We start from the raw sequence: 23,281 nt of genomic DNA on the forward strand, positions 1-23,281 counted from the left end.
TTGAGGAAAACTAGTAGCTCATGCCTGTAACTTCAGGCCCGGGCTCATTACCATAGGCGGTAATGGCCTGCCGGTTCAGCGGTTATTGCTACATTACGATCATCCTCTGCTCACCTCCTTGCCACCACTTGAACACAACTCCTCTGCTCCCTCTCGTTTTGTTGCCCTAGCTCCTCTCCCCTACTCAAGAATGCTTTCCCTCTCTCTACTCCAACTCTACCACTATTTAAATCCAACCTCAAAGCTCTCCTTCCTGAAGAGCCTGTTGCCTGACTTTGAGAATGCATAACCCTGTTAACCTCGCTCCCTACTCTTCACGGCCAACCCTACAGCACATTTCCATCACCCCTCCATACTTAATTCATCAGTTCCTCCACCATCCTGTTCCTATGTCGCTGTCCTGTCCTCATGTCTGGTGTTTCCACCTTCGCCTGCAACATCTGGTTCAAGTCACACCCTTTGTAAAATAGATATGTCATTCCATTAACAATAGTACATTTTGTATGCTTTTTGTGCCAGAAAGGCATAGCTTTCCCTGCAATTTAATACATTATAAATAATTGCATTGGCTCTTCTTACCTGATTGCTGAATGAGTCAGTAAGTCATATTTGAACTGTGACTGTATATATCTGTATCCTAAAGTAGTGTGATGCTACATTTTTCAGTGTTCAGAAGGGCTAGAATAATTAAATTTTATACTTGCTGTCTAAATTGAATTGTGCTGTACTTTGTGGGCTCATTGAGGATTCCTTTTCTTTATTTGTAATGCACATACATAAACCCTTAGGTGTGAGGGTGCAGACAAAGGCAGACAAAACGGTTAACAGAAAGCAGGGCCAGGTCACTGAGAAATGCTGTGAGAACCAAGAAGGAAAGATCAAAGCCCCAGAGCCTTCTCAATAGAACAAGGTCTTGCGTTCTTTCTTGAAGGGGAAGGGAGGAGTGGCCTCTCAAAATAGATGGCAGTGTATTCCATGTCAAGGGAGCAGCCCTAAAGGTTCCTGTCTGAACCTTCCTAGTTCTACATGTTGGCAGGAAGAGTTCTGATTGTTAGATATTACGTTTCTACCATTGGGTTTCTCTCTGATCTTGCAGGTAGGTGGGTATAGACTCCAGTCAACATTTAAGTGATGACTAGTAGTCTAAAAGTAATGTCATTCCACTGGAAGCAAATGTAATGAGCGGCTAGCCTCTGACATCGGAGCGGTAGGAGAGCTCGGTAACAACTCGTAACTGCACTGTTTTGTACCACTTGGAGTCTGACGACTGCCAACAAGCAAACTACTGCAATAATTTGATCCCGCTCACTCTCCTGAGATTAATCCTAGACTGCTCGGCCACTTAACTTGATTTGGTATTGTCAAACCAGTTTCCCTGTTCACTGTAAAAACTAGGTTGTCCTCCTAAACTCTGTCGTCCTGGCCAGATTCTAAGAATCCATCTCAACAGGGAGTAACTTAGTCGTTGTATGGACTTCTGTCCATAGTCCTAGGATGTGTTCTTAAAAGGACTTGTGGTTTGACTGGGGAGCATGTGCAGGTAGTCTTTCACATGCTGTGTATGCCTCTGTGCAGACACCCTGTTTTTATTTTTTCAATTGGTGCTTCACATCAAACTGTGATTCCCCTCACCTTCTCATGGACGACATCCCTTAAGTATAGACTAATGGAACTATGGATTTAGGAGTACAGTAGCCACTACGGTGTATAGCCTTACCTTTTCTCTCAAAGCTACGACATGTTGATCACCACCGTTACCTATGGTAGGCCGGATTTCTTACTCAGTTCCCTTGTCCTCGTGGAATTGGTCATTTTTTCCAGAAGAGGTTTAGGTTGTTGAGGGTGTTGAGGGGTAGAGGGGTAGGGGAGGTGTGCATAGGTTGTAGTAATTTCCACTAATGGCGTATGTACTGCTTCCATGCTGCTATCAGTAGCAGGCACAATGGTAGGTGTCAAAATCTACTGAGGTAGTCTGTTACTTGGATGTTACTACATCAGATGCTTGATCTGTAAAAGGGAGAGTTGATCGGTTACCAAATTCGCGTCCCTAGTTTGTTCTGTGCGTCTGTTCATTTTTATTTTGAGATTACCAAGCCATTGAGATTCAGACCAGGCAACACTTCAGGTCACCCATACATTTCAAATTATGTATTTTAATTACATTTCTGTAGGTACATGCCCTATATGTTTAATCAACACGTTTCTTCTTTAGGGGTCCAATCTGCACAGCAAACTACTTCCAGCGGACCAACTGATGCAAGCCCTGGTGGGCTGTCACCTGATATTCTAAAGATTCTTCAAGGGAAGGATGTCCCAACAGTGACGTCAATTCTTAGCAGACTAGCACAATATTATCCTCCACTTCAGAGTAAGAATCTCCTTCCTTTCAAAGTGTTTACATTGTCGAACACGTTAAACGTTGATTATAAATGGCAGGCAGTTGTAGTAAATCGAGGTATAGATTTGATGTATATAAGCTCTTACGATTAAATAAACATAGCGATCTAGTACAATGTGTCGGTTTGAAAAGAGCAATTTCAAAAGTTGTTGCTTTGAGAAATGATCAGTCATGTTCAGATTTTGTGTTCAGCTGAAGGTTATTTTTTTTGGTTAAGACTATTGTTCCACTATTGAATGATTAACCTCAATGTATTGTATGCAATTTTCTTTTAAAATGTGTAACATTGGAGATGTGCCCAGTTGATTAATTGATGGCCCAAAACTATTAGTGTCCTGCTTTCACATGGTTTAAACTTAAACCTGGGGTTAAATAGTCCAACTCTGACTAGTTTGTTGGGGTAGATTTTCATTTCTATCCTTTAGTTTGCTAGGGACAGTTAACGTCCACCTAAGGGCTTCATAAAACCATATCTGAGGCAATACAAAGCTCGACTCCTAGTATAAGGCTGTACCGCCTGAGAATTTTTGGTTGCATAGACAGTGCGGCCAGGCTCATCTTAGGGAGTTCTGTAGCTTGGTATAAATAAATTGTAGCATACATATGGTCCAAAGAAACACTGTTGGGGAGAATTCTCAGAAATGTTAATTCCCTTCTACCTTAGAGACCCCCAGCTCTTCTGCTGCACTTTAGATGTAATGTAATTTTTAACGGGATTTATTCGATTTCTTCTGACTTTGCAGTCTGACAAACATAGGCATCATCTTTACATTGTCACTCTGCACCTTCAGTGCAGTGGCACAGGGACTTTTTTATATTTCCCAAAGGTTTAAATGCCTTCTCTTGGTGAAACTACTGTTTCTGATGCTTGTTAATCTGCTTAGAATCACATGCTGTGCATATGGTCCGACATCCAGTGGCAACTGCAGAGTATTGCATCTTGTCTTTCGAGGCTCGAAAGGGGACGTCTGCATAGGCATGTCTAACACTATCCCTATCGTGACGTGCAGTGTACCCAAATTTCCTCATGTGCCGAGGTCACTCAGATTGTTTTTTCCGCCCAGATAACTGGTCGCCCTAATGAGGTGCGAGTGGTGCATACGACACAGCTGTCTATAAATGACACCTTCCAAGAATTTTATTCTCAATTGTACCGCCATGACAGACAAGTGCCACAACAGGAAATATTGGACACACTTGAGGAGATTGGATTACCCAAACTAGATGAGGCACAAAAAGAAACGCTTAACAGTGAAATCACCGCAGAAGACATAAGTGAAGCAATCAAATCACTGACACAGCTCCTGGGAGCGATGGCCTGCCTCCTGAATTTTAAAAAAACCTACTCATCAGAGCTGACTTCGATTCTACATAAAGTATTTCAGGAAGCATTCGAAACCAAAATGCTACCGAACACCGTGGAGACCCTGGTGGTTCCGATTCCTAAGCCTGGTAAACCCACAGATGAGTGTGATTCTTATAGGCCCCTAGAAATGTTAAATTATGATAACATTCTGACAATACTGGCGAAGCGCCTCTCTAAGGTGATTGGAACCCTAATACATGAGGACCAAAACGGATTCATTCCAAACCGCAACACAGTGATGACTGTTACAACATATAGTGGAGCAAACATCCGGCTGGTGGGAACACCTTGCAGTAGTCTCACTAGATGCCGTAAAGGCATTTGACTCTATACTGGGAGTGGTTGATCGCAGTGTTGAGGGAGTTCGGGCAGGGCGAACAATTTATTAGATGGGTGGAACTGCTTTATGCAGTGGCCAGGGTTAAAACGGGTAGGATAGTTTCAGTCCCTTGGGACATAGAGAGGAACCAGACAGGGTTGCCCGCTATCACCCATGCTCTACATATTGGGCCTGGAGCCGATAGCAATATACATTAGAAGTTTTTTGATGCAAGAATCGCAGTGGGGCAGAACATAACGTGGTGTCCCTGGATGCGGATGATGTGCTCCTATACCTGCAGAACCTGCACTTGAATGTCCCAGCGCTGCTAGATATGCTGGAAAGATTCGCAGAGTACTCTGGGATATCGTTCAGCAGGAAGAAATCCTGCATCTTTCCACTGGCGGAACAAGCCGGGAAACCAGTGACTGAGCTTCCGGAAGTGGGGTTTACCTGGCAGACTAGATCATTTAAGTACCTGGGAGTGAACATCTGGCATACACCCAGTTTAATGTACTAGGACAACACCAAACTGGCATTGAGGGGACTCCGAATATCCATAGGGTTCTGGGCTAGGCTTCCTTTATCAGTGATGGGTAGAGTTGCTTAACCAGAATGATATTGCCTAGATTCTTATACTACTTCCACAATGTGCACCACTATATTCCAGCCACCTTTTTTCCTCACGATTGAGAAACTGTGGGAACTCCTATGGGGCAATGCCAGACACTGTCCCTATCCACGCTCACGCTGACTTACAAGGAAGGTGGGGCCCAATTACCAGACCTTGAGGTACTACTTGGCGGCACAACTCAGTCGTGTGGCCAAATGGCTTGTAGACAAGGCTACTTCTGAAACAAGACTGATAAAGCGACTAGTGGCCCCTGCGAACCTGATCTCACCAGGTTGCTTGAACACAATCCCGATGATAGTAACGCTGGGCAGGAAAGTTTGGAATAGGACCCTAAAGCTGACACCAAGAGAACGCCCATACTCCCCTGAAACCCCAATGGCAGCGGAGGTCTGTGTAGTTAAGGAAGACCTAATAAACATGAGGCTATGGGAGGGGTTTGGTGTTTATACATGGGGTGACATCTATGAAGAGTGGGTCTATAGGGACTTTGAGACCATCACGGAGGTGGTAGGGCTTCCCAGAGGCCAATTTCTGTGGTACTACAGGATTACGAAAGCAAAAACTACTGGAAGGAATGGGCTGAAGAACCAGAGATGGACCCGGTGCTAGAAGTGTTGCACAATATTGGAGATGGGTGGAGACCTCTGTCCAGAATTTATGCTCAACTGGTGGACAGACCTAATCCAAAAAGCACAGCACTAAAACAAAAATGGGAAATGGACGTGGGTACAGATATGACAGTGAGTGGGCGAGGGCACTGGCATTCCCCCAGGAAGTCTCTAGACACGCAATATTCAGGCTGATCCAACTAAATGTCCTATATAGGACATACATGACCCCAGGCAGAATTGCTAGCTTTAACACAACTGTTACCACAGTGCCCTTGGTGTAACTCGGAGGGAGCGGAATTGATGCACATGTTCTGGGAGTACCCAAAGATGCAGTGCTTTTGGAACAAAATAGAACTGGCCTGTAGGAAAGCCAGAGTGGTGAGATTTGAGTGGACATCGAATGAATGTCTCTTGGGGTCCTAATCTAGGCATGTGATTAAACTCATGGATATGGTATGCATACTAGCAAGAAGGTCCATTGCAATGGCATGGAAATCGTCAGGTGGACCACGATATGAAAAATGGCACAATGACCTGGAGCACTGGGCGAGTGCTGAGACTAGGGTGTGGGGGGTTGGGGTTCGCAGAGCTGGGGGCGAAGCAGGCCCAGCATTAGAATCCTGGAAAGCACTAATCTGGGACATGTTCCACTCGCCAGATGATAAAACCCCATGGAAAACCAGTGTGCACGCACAGGGTCCTCAGTGGCCCACACTGTAGAAGCTACTACGCAATTACTGCCTGTTGACCATACGCGCCCCCCCAACACTACTGGGCTGATATGATGGCAGCACCCTACCGAGGCATCTACAGAATAACAAATTGGTAATGCAACGTACAAAGACTTGTTGGTTAAGGTTATTTGGTTAAAGTTAAAAATGTTTGCTATGTAAAGAAGCGATTGGTGAATATTGCTAATTGATACAATGTTTCTGATGCTTTTTAATCTGCTTAGAATCACATGCTGTGCATATGGTTTGACATCCAGTGGTAACCGCGGAGTATTGCATCTTGTCTTTCGGGGGACCGAAAGGGGACGTCTGCATAGGCGTGTCTGAAACACTATCCCTATCGTGATGTGTAGTACCCAAAATCCCTCACGTGCCGAGGTCCCTCAGATTGTTTTTTTTCCGCCCAGATAACTGGTCGCCCTATAGCGGAGCTCTTCATGAGACATTGTTTAGCTTACCGAATTGTCGGTTTAATCCCCGTTAAGTCACTTCGCCTATCAAGAAATAGTCTACCGCTGTGGGTTCCGGCGCCGAAGATCCAGCGTGTGGACCTCCACGTGGTCGGGCCTTCTGGCCGGCCTACACAGTAGGGAGAGTGGGCTCGGGGTTTGCCATACTGCTGTCTTTCCTCTTTTCCACTTCTTTCCTTTTTGGTCTGGTCACCCTTCCCTTCTGCTATGGAAAGGACTCCATTTAGATTCTGCCCTGTGTGTAGGGTCAGATATCCGTGGAAAGACTAGCCCACGTCGTGTAACGCTTTTCTCCCCCTAGAGCACTAAAGCGGTGTTCGGCGTATAAACCTCTAAACCCTTAAGGAGCGCTGGTTGAAGCGGTGGGCCGCGTATGGAATGTCACGCATGGAGCCCCCCCTCCCCTGCCGCGACACCAGCCGAAAGTGACGGGGGTAAATCGGATGACCAAACGTCCAACGCGGACGTTATAGACCTTGAGGTGGACTATTCTAGAGCTGCCACGCCCGTCCCCGACCCTTCCAGGCTCGACTCCGGTCTTGCTACAGGGACCATACCCGGTGACGGGCGTACAATCGCACCGCACAAAGCACACAACCCAAGCGCCCTCCTCGACGACTTCGTCGAAGAAGGCGAAAGCGCCATCGGATCGATATGATCCGAAGCCTTCCCCGCATCCGCAGCAGCGCATGACTGGGCTTAACAAACATAACAAGGGCGCTACTCCCCAAACTACACACGCCGAAGTTTCTGAACAAGAAACTTCGACGGGTTCCAAGGTTTCCAAGGCCCCTGCAGGCCCAAAAACAAAGAGTAGGCCTCTATCCGAGAAGCCATCATCGGAGGCGTTGTCTCCCGAAGATTCGGTGACTATCAGTAAGAGCATCAATAGGATTGCTACGGCGGTGGGCCTAGTACCGGTTTCGCCCACAGTTATGGGCCAATCCGCCGAAAGGTTTTCCACGGATTTGGAAGACGATCCCGAAGACTCTTACGAAGAAAGCCAGGTACCCCTCTCAAGCACCCTGAGGAGATCCTCTCAACGCCTTAGGGCGGAGGACCCGGTTCCTGCTCAGATGGGTCCATTTGGGTCATCCAAGTGGACCACGGAGCAATTCGAGGGGTGTATGGATCGGCTGGAGCAGCTTTTCAGGGCTTCTGATCAACCTCTGCCAAAAAAAGCTCTGGTAAACCCTAACCCTCAAACACAAGTTGCCCAACACCTAGATGTCCAACACTATGACTATCAAGATGTCCAGAAAGACACGTATAGAGACATCTATACAGAAGAGGTTTCTTTTCTGGACAATTATGGGGAAGATCAAGGCGCAACGGACAACTGGGAGGACACCCAGCAGGATGATCACAATTCTGAGATCGACTCTCCCCATCCATCCTGGTTCAACAAGCTTCCCCGGTGGATGATCAAATGGCTTTCAACAACATGTTGAAAAAAGCAGAGGAATTCTTTAAAATTGCCATGCTTGAAGCCTTGCCCGAACAGGATTTCGCGGAGGACATTAATGACAAGCCTCCAGCAAGCCAGTCTATCCCTCTCTTGAGCTCTGTAAAGAGACGGCTGGCCCCTTCCTTACTCACACCCGCTCAGACTAGGGCTGTGAACCCAAGGGTCAAAACTTTTCCGGCCCTCCCCCACTGACCTGCTTTATATCAAAGGGCACGCAATCCCAGACTCGCTGGTGGTGACCAACACTCGCAAGAGAGCAGGGGTTCCCCTTGCCACGGGTGAGTCACCCCCGGACAAGTAGTCCAAAAGGTTATATGCCTTAGGCAAACGGGACACGGCGGCGGCTTTTACCGTCCTGATTGCCAATAACACGACGTTACTGGCAAGCTAAGTCGACGCCCAATTGAACCTACTCCAGGAAGGCCTTCAGGGGGTTCCGGAGCCAACCAAAACCAAGCTTCTCGCCATTGTCTCGGAAGGCAAACTTGCCAATCAGAATGTTGTAAAGAATACCCTGGACTCCGCAGAGACAGCAGGCAGGTCTCTCGCACAGGGTACTCTCCTAAAGAGACACGCGTGGCTGCTCACATCTGGCTTCAGGCCCGAGACCCAGGCATCCATCAACAAACCCATCGAAGCGGCCAACCTCTTCAGGAAGGCGGTAGAAGATGCTTTGGAGACAGCCAAGAAGGAGCACGCGACTAAGTCGTTGCACCAGATTTCCCAAAAACCCTCTTCACAGAGGGGCAGCAATTCTCGGCTGTCCTTTCGAAGACAAGCCCGCGCCGCTCAAAATAATTTCGGCACGGGCAACTTCAACTCAACTGGCTGCAAGCCCCACTTACTACCCCCAGAGGGGTCAGAAGCGCAGAAAGAATAGAGGCAGAGGCTCCAATTCCAGAGGTGCGTCAACCTCGGGCCAGAAATGACCACCAAGTTCAGGTCCCCGTCCATGTCTCCCCGGTCGGGGGGCGGTTAAGATCTTTCCTCAAGGCATGGGAGGGGATAACTTCAGACCAGTGGGTATTAAAGACGGTCGCCCATGGTTACTGCGTGGAATTCGCCCGACCCCTCCCCCCCACAGTTCAGACCGCCGGAACATCTGCAGATCCTGGTCCAAGAGGTGGAGGCGCTGCTGGGAAAGGACGCCCTCAAAGCCGTCCCGATTCTTCAGGTAAACGAGGGTATCTATTCAATATTCTTCCTTGTACCCAAAAAGGATCTCATCATGCGTCCTGTTCTAGACCTGCGCCCAGCGAGCAAGTTCATAAAGCCCCAGAAGTTTTGCCTGGTAACACTGCAAGAGGTGATCCCATTGCTAAAACAAGGGGACATCATGACAACATTGGATATGAAAGATGCATACTTTCATATTTCAATGCTGCCAGCGCACAGACAGGACAAACACTACCAGTTCAAGGTACTCCCCTTCGGCATAGCCTCGGCGCCAAGGGTGTTTACCAAGGTCCTGGCAGTGGCAGCAGCACACCTGCGCAGACTTTCAGGTCCAGTTTACCCTTACCTCAACGATTGGCTCATCACAGGGGACTCGTTCGATGTTTGTTTTTCGAACACCCAAAAGACAGTAGACCTACTGTTCAGCCTGGGATTTTCTCAACGGGGAAAACCTTCACCAGCCTTGCTGTGGAAGCCACACTCACGACAGACGCACCTCTCACAGGGTGGGAGGGGGCTCACCTGCTTCAACAGACAGCGCAGAGAGTGTGGTCCCCTCAGGTAGCGTCCAACCATATAAACCTACTGGAGCTACTGGCAGTGTTCAAAGCATTAAAAGCCTTTCAGGAGCAACTGCAAGGGAAGACAGTGCTGGTCCTAACCGACAGCACAACCGCAATGTATTACTTGAACAAACAGGGGGGCACTAACTCTCCAGGGCTATCCAAGCTGTCCGAAAACATCTGGATATGGGCTCTCAAACACAAGATGTTCCTGATATCTCAACATGTTCCAGGGGAACTCAATCTTCTGGCAGACTTACTCAGCAGAGATTTTCCTCTGCAAGAAGAATACGAATGGCATCTGCACAGAGACATTGTATCCAACGTCTTCGCAGAATGGGGGTTTCTAGAGATCGATCTGTTTGCTACTCAGGAGAATGCCCAATGCCCAGATTACGCCTCCAGGTACCCCAGAACCGATCCAAGGGGGAACGGTCTCTGGATAACTTGGTCGGGGAAATGTGTCTACGCTTTTCTCCCGACTCCCCTTCTGAACAAGATGGTACACAAGATTCACCAAGAACCAGTCGCCATGATTCTGGTGGCTCCCATGTGGGCCCGCCAACCCTGGTTCGCGCACCTGATGGAAATGTCCCTCTCCCCACCAGTCAAGCTGCCCTGCCCTTATAACATGTCTCGGGACAGGGGGGAGACTCTGCACCCATGCCCACAAACTCTGACCTTAGCAGCCTGGCTCCTGAGGTCATAGAGTTTGGACATCTACAACTCCCTCAAAGATGCATGGACATACTAAGGGAGGCAAGAAAGCGTAACACACGTTATTGCTATGCCAGCACATGGAAACGTTTCGTCATCTGGTGCAGTTCCAAAAGCGTCAATCCCACCGATTGCTCACCTTCACACATTGTGTTATATCTAACCCATCTGTTGGACTCTGGGTTAGTCTTCAATTCCTTAAAGGTTCACCTAGCGGCGTTGTCAGTCTACACCACGTCACAGCAAAAGGTGTTGTGGTGGAAAGTACCTGTGATTAAAGACTTTATGGAAGGGGTTAAGAGTTTATCCCCCATCACTCACCCAGCCCCTGGGTGGGGATCTAAATGTGATTTTAACTAGGCTCATGGGACCCCCCTTTTGAGCCTATACATAAAGCTAGTCTGAAAGACCTGACTTACAAGACAACCTTTCTAGTAGCTATCACTTCTATCAGAAGAGTTGGCGAACTACAGGCTCTCTCGGTCTTGGACCCCTTCGTTACAGTCCACAAAGATAAGGTATTTCTGCTCACTCATTCCAGATTTGCACCAAAATTTATTTTGAAGTTCCATGTGAACCAGTCAATCTAACTACCCACGTTCTTCCAGAGACCTACTAACATGGCAGAAAGAAGCCTTCACACACTAGATGTGCGCAGGGCAGCCATGTTCTACATGGATAGAACCAAACCACTGAGGAAAACTAAACAATTCTTTGTTTCAGTGGCAGCTGGTAGAGAAGGGGACCCTGTCTCTAAATCAGCAATATCAAGGTGGATTGTCAAATGCATCACACTGTTACACTCTTGCAAAGAGAGAACTGCCCTTCAAGCCTAGAGCACATTCTACTCGAGGCACTGGGGCATCCATAGCATTCATTGCAAATGTTCCTCTTGAGTCAATTTGCAAAGCGGCAACCTGGAGTCCTGTACACACCTTTACAAAACACTATTGCCTAGACACTCATTCTAGGTCTGATTCTCAGGTGGGACAAGCAGTACTAAGACATCTTTTTTCTACTGTTCCTTCTCACAACCCACCTCCGACTCCGGGTACTGCTCGCTAGTCTATGCACAGCTTGCGATTCTAAGCAGATTAACAAGCATCAGAAGACATGCATTACTTACTGTAAAAGCATTTATGATTATTGTATCTGCTTAGATTCACATGCGCCCACCCTGCCTCCCCGCTCGGGGTGGAAGGGAACATAGACTTCTTACTACTTTCTCTTCATGTACTCACTCCTGGCAGACAAAATACAATCGGAGAGACCTTGGCGCGTGAGGGATTTTGGGTACTACACACGTCACAATAGGGATAGTACGCCTATGCCGATGTCCCCATTCGGTCCCCCGAAAGACTATATGCAATACTCCGCGGTTACCACTGGATGTCGGACGATATGCACAGTAATGCATGTCTTAACATAAATGCCAATAAACATTTAAAAATAAAATAACTGGTAGGCCTTTTCGGAGCTCTTTCATAAGACATTATTATTAATCGACTTTGTCGATTATCCCCTTTAAAAGTCATTTCGATGATGCTTACTGTACTATGCCGAAGACTGCAGTGGACCTTCGACTCCTACGGTCCGGTGGCAGAGCCATCCACATGGCTGGACCCTCTGGCCAGCCTACGCAGTAGGGAGTGGGGTCGGGGTGACCATATTCTTATCTCTTTTCTTTCCCCCTCTTTGCTCCCTAGGTCTGGTCATCGCCTTTGCCTTTCGCTATGGAAAGGACACATTTAGATTTTGTCCCCCTTGCAGGGCCAGATATCCTTGGAAGGACGAGCACTCGAAGTGCAACAATTGTTTACCCCTTGACCACGACGAAATGCGGTGCGCGGCCTGTGAACTCCCGCGCCGTGTTAAGCGGTGAGCAGCCCATGGCATGTTGCAGGCTGGATCCTCTTCGGACCCCATCCCTCCTCCCCCCCCCCCACCGCCAAAACCCGACGAGAGTGACTGGGGGACCAGTGATGACCATGTATCCAACACAGATGCCATTGACCTTACAACAGACATTTCTGGGTCCGCCACGCCCGTCCCCAATAGGCCTGATGCGAGTCACACTATGGGGAAAACACCCGGGGACGTACAAGATCGCAGCACTAAACGCAACCCCGGTCCTGACGGTGAGGGCAATAGGGCCAACGGAACCGGTGAAAATTTCGACTGGATCCACTGGTCCTCGGGATCAGCAGCCTTCCCCGCATTCGCAGCAGCATCTTGCGACTGGGCCTCCTTAAACAAAGGGCGCTACCTCAAACGCAAGCGGCCGTCATCTACCAATAGGTCTCTCAAAGTCAACCAGCACATTTCCCCGCTTCGCTGAACATCTCCGAAAGCATCGCTAGGATTGCTTCGGCAGTGGGGTTGAAGGAGAGGTCTTGGGAGACGTCAAAGCACAAAGAGCGGCCTGCAGACGCACCGAAAGACGCGCCCTGATGCTCAGGAGGACTATGCAGAGAGCCCTGTTCCGTTGTCGAGCTCTATTGGGAACACATTTCGGCACCATAGGGAGGAAATTGAGTTTTCCACCCTTAGACCCCTCTGGCTCATCTAAATGGACCAGAGAAATATTTGTAGGGTGTATGGATAGATTGGAGAAATGTCTTTCAGAGAACCCTACCCCCAAGAGACCTCAGGAGGACCCTCCTATGGCTGCTTCTAGGTTTCGAAGAACTGTAGAACCCACTCACGAAGGTTACCCTTGCGTCCTCTGAGGATGAGATCCACATGGACATGAATCAGGACATTTATGACCAGGAGGAGGACACTACCTTCTTAGACTACACTGTGGACGAAAAGGCGGATCCTACAGACAACTGGGAGGATAGTCGCCAGGTTGAGGCCGAACCCTGGGTGCTCCCTACTCACGACCAGGACCATGATGTCCTATGTTTGGATTCACCTCCCTCCACTCGGGCCCGCCAGGCTTCCCAGTGAATGACAAGATGGCGGTCAGTGCCATCTTGAGAAAGGCGGCTGACCATTTTCAAATTGCCACCCAGGAGGCCTTGCCTGAACAGGATTTTGTGGAGGATATCCTCAAAGAAAAGCCGCCTCAAGCCAAGCCATTCCTCTTCTGAATTCCATTAAGAGAAGATTGGCTCCTTCGTTGGTCACACCAGCCTAGACTAGGGTGGTAAATCCGAGGGTGGAAAAACTACTTGGCCCTTCGCCTACTGACGCTACCTACATTAAGGGCCATGCCACCCCCGATTCCCTAGTGGTGACCACCAGGAAATGGGCTGTGGTACCCCTTTCTATGGGAGAGGCACCTCCTGATAAGGAGTCGAAAAGGCTTTACACTTTATGAAAGCGTATCACCACAGCAGATGCTTTTTCCATGCGCATAGCGACCAACACCACATTGCTTGACAGTTATGCTGATGTACAGTGGAACCTACTGCATGTAGGTATCCAGGAGGTGCCTGAACCCGCTAAAACCAAATTAGTCGCCATTGTGGCCCAGTGCAGAAAAGTTAATTAGAACGTGCTGAAATACCCTTGATGCTGCGGAAATGGCAGGAAGATCACTGGCACAGGGCACCCTGCTCAAACGTCCCGCTTGGCTCAGGAACTCTGGCTTCAAGCCAGAGACCCAGGCAGATCTTATTAATAAACCTGTCGAAGATACAAACCTCTTTGGTAAGGCAGTGGGCGATGCCCTCGAGACTGCCAAGAAGGAGCATGAGACTCTGAAGTCCCTTCAGCAAATCTCACAAACCCTCCACCCCCTGCCCCCCCCCCCCGAGGGGGGGGGGGCGGAGGCTCCCTGCCGGTCCTTTCGGGGCCAATCACATTCCACACAATCTGTATAATACAGGAAATAACAGGAACTCGGGACAGGCATCCAGCACCCCGCCAACTATCTACCCAGAGGACATCGGTGCGGGAGAGGCAGAGGCCCCAACTCCAGGGGAGCCGCAGCCTCTGGTCAGAAATAGCCTACGGATCCAGGTCCCCTCCTATGTCACCCCGGTCGGGGGCACTTAACATCTTTCCTGATGTCTGTCAGGCTGAGAGGTCCTGTGTCCGCGGAAGCTGCTGAACCCCCGACAATCCCCTTGAAATGTAATTCCCAGAACTAGATTTCCATTCAGCTCTGCAAACCACACCCCAAAGGGAAAGGGGGAAGTGGATAACAAAACACCAGGCTGACTGCGTCAAGGCTAACCAAAGCTGAACCTGCAGAGGATATAAGAAAAGCAGATACAAATCCTTTATTTACTTAACCTTAGGAATGGGAAAGACTTTAAATCCTTAACTAATTAAGAATCATACCTGGTTCTTCTCTTGAAATTTCTTAGAGAAGCTTGTAAAGAAGCTGAAAATCTCTTACTTGAGACTCTTGAAATTCACAGCAACTTCTTAATTTGGGCAAATCTGGAAAGTTTTGTTCTTTGCCTCTTTTCCAAAATTCACTAGTTGTCCAGTTAAATTGTCTTTATTCTTTCCTTTTCTTTCAAACTTTTCTTTTGTTTTTTTCAAACTATTTACAATTCAATAAAGTTTGTGAATTCTTGAAGAGAGGTAACCTCTCCCTCCATTGGTAAAAAATGCGCTTCTTTAGTAAGAAGATCCACCACAACAAGAATGGTAGTACAACCCTCATCTTGAGGGAGATCAACAATGAAATCCATAGAAATAGTGTGCCAAGGACGAGGAGGAACAGGTAACGGCTCCAATAAACCATGCGGCTTCCCAACTTGACTTTTTGCTTGTGCACAGACTACACAAGTTTTAACAAAGTTCAATGTGTCTTGGCAAATTTTTTCCCACCAAAAATTCCTTCGAACTAATTCCAGAGTCTTTCTGAAACCAGGATGTCCTGATAAAATGGATTCATGACAATTTCTCAAAACCTTTTCTCTTAACTCTTCAGAAGGTACATAAAGCTTGTTATCAAAAAAAGGAAGATCGTCTTTCAAACGTCTGGTTGGATCCAGTCTCACCCACTCCATCTTCTGCAAGGACATATTCTGGCGAACTTCATTCAAAAAATCCATTTCTTTAATGGCTCCAGCTAACAAAAAACGTTCTGGAGCAATTAGAGGTTCTGGTTCCAGAATCTCTCTCTCCTCACTACCCGGAAATTGGCGGGATAAGGCATCAGCTTTTTTGTTCTGACTTCCGGGTTTAAAAGTCACAATGAAGTCATAATCGGCAAAGAATAAGGACCAACGAAGTTGTCGTGGAGACAAGGTTCTTGCAGATTTTAAAAACAATAAATTTCGATGATCAGTAAGAACCGTTACCGTATGTCTTGCCCCTTTCAGAAAATGTCTCCATTCTTCAAAAGCAGACTTTATTGCTAATAGTTCACAATCTGCAATTGTATAGTTCACTTCAGCGGCAGAAACTTTCTAGAAAAGAATGCAACTGGATGTAGTTGACCAGTAGTTTCATTCCTTTGAGAAAGCACCGCCCCAACGCTAAATTTGAAGCGTCCGCCTCCACAAAAAAAGGTTTAGAGAGATCAGGATGAATTAGAATTGGACTAGAAGTAAATTTTTGTTTTAACTCTTGAAAAGCTTTTTCGGCTTCAAGGTCCCAGTCAAATTTCACTCCTTTTTTCAAAAGTCTCGTTATAGGAGCAACCAGCTGAGAAAAACCTTCGATAAATCTCCTATAAAAATTGGCAAACCCTAAGAAACTTTGTATTTCCTTAACCTTAGTAGGAGAGGGCCATTCAAGAACTGCTTGAACTTTTTTAGGATTCATTTCTAAACCCTTAGGTGAAATTATAAAACCTAAAAACTCCACAGAATCTGTATGGAATTGACTTTTTTCCAATTTGGCAAACAAATGGTTTTCTCGCAGCTTTTGTAAGACTAAGCGCACATGTTTCTGATGTTGATCCAGGTCAGAAGAGAAAATCAAAATATCATCGATATACACGACAACAAAAATATCCAGGTATTCTCTAAAAACCTCATCAATAAAAAATTGGAAAGCCGCTGGAGCATTACATAAACCGAATGGCATAACTTGGTATTCAAACAGACCAAACCTGGTCTTAAACGCTGTCTTCCATTCGTCCCCTTCCTGCACACGCACAAGATGGTAAGCTCCTCTCAAATCTAATTTAGAGAAAATATTTGCTCCTTGTATTTGATTAAGCATTTCCGAGATGAGAGGAAGAGGATACCGGTTCTTAACAGTGACTTTGTTAACTGCTCGATAATCTATGCAAGTTCGAAGCGTTCCATCCGGTTTTGGTACAAAAAATAAAGGAGAGGCCGCCGGTGACTTAGAATGACGAATAAACCCTTTGGCCAAATTTTCCGACTAATATTCTTTTAAATAATCATTCTTTCTCTGTAAAAGCATATAGCCTACTACTAGGCAAAATTGTTCCTGGCTCCAGCTCAATTTTACAATCAAAGGGCCTATGGGGTGGTAATTCTCCTGCCACTTTCTCATCAAATACATCCCAAAAATCTTTGTAACACTGGGGAAGTTGACCCACTACAGCTCCCACATCATGCCATCCAATTCCAGTCTCGGCCAGAAAACTAGACACTGAATTACTTTGTTTGACATCTTGCTCTAAGAGACTTCCTGAAAAGCAATTCTCTTTACAAAAATCTGACTGCATGTCAATTGTCCTAGCACTCCAATCAGAGGATTATGGAGAGTAAGCCAAGGAATACCCAAAATAATCTTTAACAAAGGAGCATCAATTAACTCGAACGAAATTATCTCTGTGACCTCCTGATAACTCCAAAGTTAAAGAACCAGTCCTATGAGTAATAGGACCAGAAGATAGATACGTACCATCAACAGCCCTAGCCTGCTCTACAACCTCCTTCTGAATAATTGGAATTCCCAAAGATTTTGCCAGACCCCAATCCATGAAATTCCCGGTGGCACCAGAGTCAAGCATAACGGGACCATTTCCCTTACACCAACTCAAAGAACAAGGATACATTTACGGTTATATGGGGAACCGCTGTCTGCACAGTATTGGCGATCTGTTGTACCTTGACCGCTGAAGTAGAAGTCTTCTTGGGAGTGTAAGGACAGTTCCCTAAAAAGTGCCCACCTCTTCCACAATATAAACACAAATTGTTCTCTCCTCCTAGCCTTTTCTTCCACTGTTAAAGGGCCTCGGACCCTGGGAGGTGGATTATTCCCTTTGGATCTACTCTCTACCTTAGGTCTATCCACTTTCAGAGATAACTGTCTTCTATCAAACATCTTTCGGAATATTTCTAAAAAACTGGTTTAATTTCCTAAAACCGTACTCTTTTGACCCACCAACAACCCAGCCCAAGCAGATGCTTCCCCAGAAAGATAGGACAACATAAAAGTTATCTTAGATGCATCCGAGGGAAATAATTCTGGTCTACTCATAAAATGTAATTTACATTGCGTCAAAAACACCCTAAACCTCTTGGGATCCCCATGATAACGTTCTGAAGGCGCCAAAGGAACTGGCATAATTAAACTCCTTACCCCTTCTGCCACTGGAGGCGCCCGTTGCATTTGTGGTAAATGATCTTCACCTTCCCTGTCTAACTCAGGTGGAGAACCAGCGCCCCCTGAAACCTCATCCTCTCTCCTTTCTCCCCTCTGTTGAATTTGTTACTTTAACACTCAAGTCATCCACCTTTTGACTAAGTAAGGCATTTTCATCCCGAGATATTTTCTACTCCTCCGTAACTCCCTGATCAAAGATCCTAACATCTCCATGGATTCGTCGGGGTTCATGACAGCTCGGGCGGACTAATTAATTGGCCTTTCATTCTGTCAGGCTGAGAGGTCCTGTGTCCGCGGAAGCTGCTGAACCCCCGACAATCCCCTTGAAATGTAATTCCCAGAACTAGATTTCCATTCAGCTCTGCAAACCACACCCCAAAGGGAAAGGGGGAAGTGGATAACAAAACACCAGGCTGACTGTGTCAAGGCTAACCAAAGCTGAACCTGCAGAGGATATAAGAAAAGCAGATACAAATCCTTTATTTACTTACTTAACCTTAGGAATGGGAAAGACTTTAAATCCTTAACTAATAATTAAGACTCATACCTGGTTCTTCTCTTGAAATTGCTTAGAGAAGCTTGTAAAGAAGCTGAAAATCTCTCTTACTTGAGACTCTTGAAATTCACAGCAACTTCTTAATTTGGGCAAATTTGGAAAGTTTTGTTCTTTGCCTCTTTTCCAAAATTCACTAGTTGTCCAGTTAAATTGTCTTTATTTATTCTTTCCTTTTCTTTCAAACTTCTTTTGTTTTTTCAAATTATTTACAATTCAATAAAGTTTGTGAATTCTTGAAGAAACACGTGTTAAACACACACGCGGGTTATTTCAATACAGATGAATTGCACGTTGAAAACTTCCTGCGTTAAAGAGCACACGCACGGTAAGCAAAGCCCACGCGCAGAAAAACACACGCGCTTGCCAAAACACGCCAAGTAGAATTCACGCGCAAACGAGAACACGCGCAGAAAACACACGCGCTAATAAATTCCTGCGTTGATAAACTACCGCGCCTATTCACACGCGCCTTACAACCCACGCGCAAAGAGTTCACATGCGATCGAGTACACGCGTTAAAAAGGACACGCAAGAAACCACACGCGCAATTGAGTTCTCGCGCTGAAGCACATGCGCTTGAAAACACACGCGCTATAGAGTTCTCACGCGTCAAACAGATTATCGCGTCAGGAAGCACACGCCCTGGAAACACACACGCTTTAAAGTTCTCACGCGACGAACGAATCTCACGCTAGGAACACACGCGCTATTGAGTTCTCGCGCGGCGAGCCGATACTCGCGTCAGGAATCGCACGCACTGGAAAATACATGCGCTATATAGTTCTCACACGACGAACAGATTCTCGCGCTAGGGAGCACACGCGCTGGCAAACGCACGTGCAATTGAATACTCTCGCACGCACAAAGGTTCAACGATAGTTTCAGATTACACGTAGTACGCGTTTTTACAAATAGCGTTCAAGCGCACTCAGAGTTCAATAGTATAAATTCAAAGGTAACTTTTTACGATTTCTCAAGTAAATGTCATTAAGATAAACTGAGTTGCAGTACAAACAAAGTCACTTATCTCCAGAGCGAATTCTAAAGGATCTTCAGAGTTTCCTGTCTTCAAAACGAATTCCTGACAACTGATAGCTTCTCCAAAAACCCCCAAGAAAGTAGCCGCTCAACTGCTAACGCCTGAAGGATAAAATCCACCAGGCCCAAGTCTAAAGCAGGAGCAGCCACTAAACACGTCCTCTCAGCTGGGGTTTAGATGATGAAAGGCAAAGAGTGACAGTTTAGAATGTTCATTGTTCAGCAGTGTCTTCTAACCAATCGGAGCTGTCACTGTGAGACTCCATTTTGCCTTGGGTCAGAACCAGGATTCTGAATCAGCAAGTTAAGGCCAAACCAACTACAATAGAAAACTTCCCACCCACACAAGGCTAATCTAAAAAGGATAAATAAAGAGAAATAATGAGAAGGAAACTTGAATAAGGGAAAATAGCCTGAATAGGGGAAGGAAACCTGACAACAGCATAGGAGGGGATAATGTCAGACCAGTGGCTTCTCAAGACTGTCGGCCGCAGGTATTGTGTAATTCGCCTGACTGCCACAAGTCAGACCGACCAAAACAACACACCCGACGCCACACCATCTGCAGAGCCTGATACAAGAGGTGGAAGCACTTATGGAAAAGTACGCCATAGAAGCCGTCCCTATTCTGCAGGCAAACGAGGGTATTTATTCAGTGCACTTCCTTGTACTCAAAAAGGACCTCACCATGTGCCCTGTACTAGACTTGTTCCCAGCAAACAAATTCGTCAAACCTCAAAGTTTTGTATGGTAACACTGCAGGTTATCCCACTGTTGAAGCCGTGGGATTACATGGCAACACTGGGCATGAAAGATGCATACTTTCATATTTCAATTTTGCCCACGCACTGAAAATACCCAAGGTTCATGATAGAGCACAAGCACTACAAGTTCAAGGTACTCCCCTTTGGCATTGCCTCGGCACCAAGGGAGTTTACGAAGGCCCTGGCAGTAGCGGCAGTACACCAGCACAGACTATCCATCCCGGTTTACCCTTACCTCGACGACTGGCTCATAACAGGGGACTCTTAGGAAACATGCCTATTGAACACTCGGAACACAATAGACCTTGTTCAGGCTGGAATTCTCAATCAACAAGAAGAAATCCAGCTTAGACCCCAGTCAGGTCAAACTGTTTCTGGGGGCTCTAATTCGGACCAAAGACTGCCTCATCTTCCCCTCCAACGAGAGGCTTCAGAACATGTTTTTCAGATGCCTCAATATGTAGCAAGTCGGGAAGCGACGGTTAGCAAGGCCATGCGACTGCTAGGAATGATGGTGTCATGCATTTATTTAGTTCCTCACACGCAGCTGCGCATGCGTCTCATGCAAGAGTGGCTCAACAGCCAGTGGTTTCAGGCCAGCAGACAATGGAAAGATCTGGTTGTTGTCTCGCCAGCCCTCGTTCTTTCTGCAGTGGTGGTCGAGGGAAAACCTCTTGAAGGGGAAGACCTTCACCTCCCCTGCAGTAGAAGCCACTCTCACTACAGACTCATCTCTCACTGGGTGGGGGGGCTAATCTGCAACAGCAGACAGCGCATGGAGTGAGGTCCCCACAAGTAGCGTCGAACCACATAAACCTGTTAGAGCTATTAGCAGTATTCTAAGGACTGAAGGCCTTTCAGACACAGCTACATGGGAAGACAGTTCTGGTCTTGACAGACAGCACCACAGCAATGTATTACTTAAACAAACAGGGGGCACACTCACCAGGGCTATCCAAGCAGCCCGAGAACATTTGGATGTGGGCTCTCAAACACAGATGTTCCTGCTGTCCCAGCACATTCCCGGCAAACTCCACCTTCTAGCCGACGTGCTAAGCAGAGATTTCCCACTGCCCAGAGTACGGATGGCGTCTACACGAAGACAGGTCTTCGTAGAATGGGGCATCCCAGAGATCGACTTGTTCATAACTCAGAACGCCTCCAGGTACCCCCAGAAGCGCTCCAAGGGGAACAGACTCTGGATAGCATGGTCAGGGAAATGTTATGCTCTCCCCCACCCAAACCATCCCTCCCTCCTCTTCCCCCGCCCCCGACTCCTCTACTCAACAAGGTGGTGCACAAGATGCACCAGGAACCAGTCACCATGATATTGGTGGCACCCATGTGGGCCCGCCAACCCTGGTTCTCACCTGATGGAGATGTCCCTCTCCCTTCCTATGAAGTTGCCCTGCCCATACAACATGTCTCAAGACAGAGGGGAAATGCTACACGCATGCCCACGATCTCTGAATTTAGTAGCCTGGCACCTGCAGTCAGAGTTCAGACAGCTTCAACTCTCTCAGAGATGCATGGACTTACTTAGGGAAGCTAGGAAACCTAACACCCGGTATTGCTATTCCCATAAGTGGAAACGCTTTGTCATCTCGTGCCATACCAAGAGCATCAACCCGATAGACTGCTCTCCTACCCACATTGTGTTGTACCTGACTCACTTATTGGACTCGGGACTGGTTTTTAATTCTCTAAAAGTTCACTTAGCTGCTCTCTCAGCCTACACTGTTACAACAAAAGGTGTGGTGGTGGAAAATACCTGTTAAGGCTTTCAAGGAAGGGGTTAAAAGAATTAACCCCCCATTTCAAACCCAGCTCCTGGATGGGACCTAAATGTGGTTCTGACCAGACTTATGGGGGTCACCCTTTGAGCCTATGCAAGTCTCAAAAACCTTACTTGTAAGACTGCCTTTCTAGTGGCTATCACTTCTATCAGAAGGGTTAGTGAACCTACAGGTTCTAATCCCTTTCGTTACATCCACAGGGATAAGGTGGTTCTGCGCACCCATCTCCATTTTGCGCCTGAATTCATTTCAAAGTTCCATGTGAACCAATCAATTGAACTACTTAATTTCGTCCAGAATCCAATTTACCTGGCCTAAAGAAGCCTACGCACACTAGATGTGTGCAGGGCAGCCATGTTCTACCTGGAAAGAACTAGACCACTGAGGAAGACAAACCAGATTTTCGTCTGTGGCAGCTGGTAGAGAAGGGGATCCTGTTTCTAAATCGGCAATCTCTAGGTGGATTGTCAAATGCATCACACTATGCTACACTCTTGCTAAGAGAGAACTGCCCTTCAAGCCTAGAGCATACTCTACTCGGGGCAGTGGGGCTTCCATAGAATTCATTGCAAATGTTCCCATTGAGTCCATTTGCAAAGCAGTAACCTGGAGTCCTGTACACACCTTTGCAAAACACGATTGCCTAGACTCATTCTAGATCTGATTCTCAGGTGGGACAAGCCCAGCGTGCGATTCTAAGCAGATTAACGCGCATCAGAAGACATGCACCACTTACCATAATAGCACTTCTGATGATTGTATCTGCTTAGATTCACATGCGCCCACCCAGCCTCCCCATTCGGGTGGAAGGAACATGGACGTCTTACTACTTTCTCTTTTATGTACTCGCTTACAAATAGCCTTGGGCTCACTCATGGCAGATAAAATACAATCGGAGGGACCTCGGTCTGTGAGGGATTTTGGGTACACTACATGTAGCGATGGGGATAGTGTTGGACACGCCTATGCCGACAGCCCCTTTCGAGCCTCGCAAGACACAATGCGATACTCTGCGGTTACCACTGGATGTTGGACCATATGCACAGCGTGTGAATCTAAGCAGATACAATCCTCAGAAATGCTGTTACGGTAGGTAGTGCATGTCTTTCAAGAGCAGTGAAGTGAAATTGACTTTGCCTACATTTTGTAACTTTCTAGACCAGCACACAATCTTACCATA

At 46.9% G+C, this 23,281-nt stretch overlaps 1 protein-coding gene across 1 annotated transcript in view; it reads left to right on the forward strand.

Moving 5' to 3' along the window:
• LOC138497270 (uncharacterized) overlaps nucleotides 1-23,281 on the forward strand; it is a 385,925-nt gene that overhangs the window by 338,308 nt on the left and 24,336 nt on the right. Inside the window, exon 14 of the mRNA XM_069620617.1 lies at nucleotides 2,213-2,368. Coding sequence (XP_069476718.1) covers nucleotides 2,213-2,368 — 156 coding nt within the window. The remainder of the gene's footprint in view (nucleotides 1-2,212; nucleotides 2,369-23,281) is intronic.

Source organism: Ambystoma mexicanum, chromosome 5q (genome assembly GCF_040938575.1).
Source record: "Ambystoma mexicanum isolate Mex_15411 chromosome 5q, UKY_AmexF1_1, whole genome shotgun sequence".
Lineage (NCBI taxonomy): Eukaryota > Metazoa > Chordata > Amphibia > Caudata > Ambystomatidae > Ambystoma > Ambystoma mexicanum.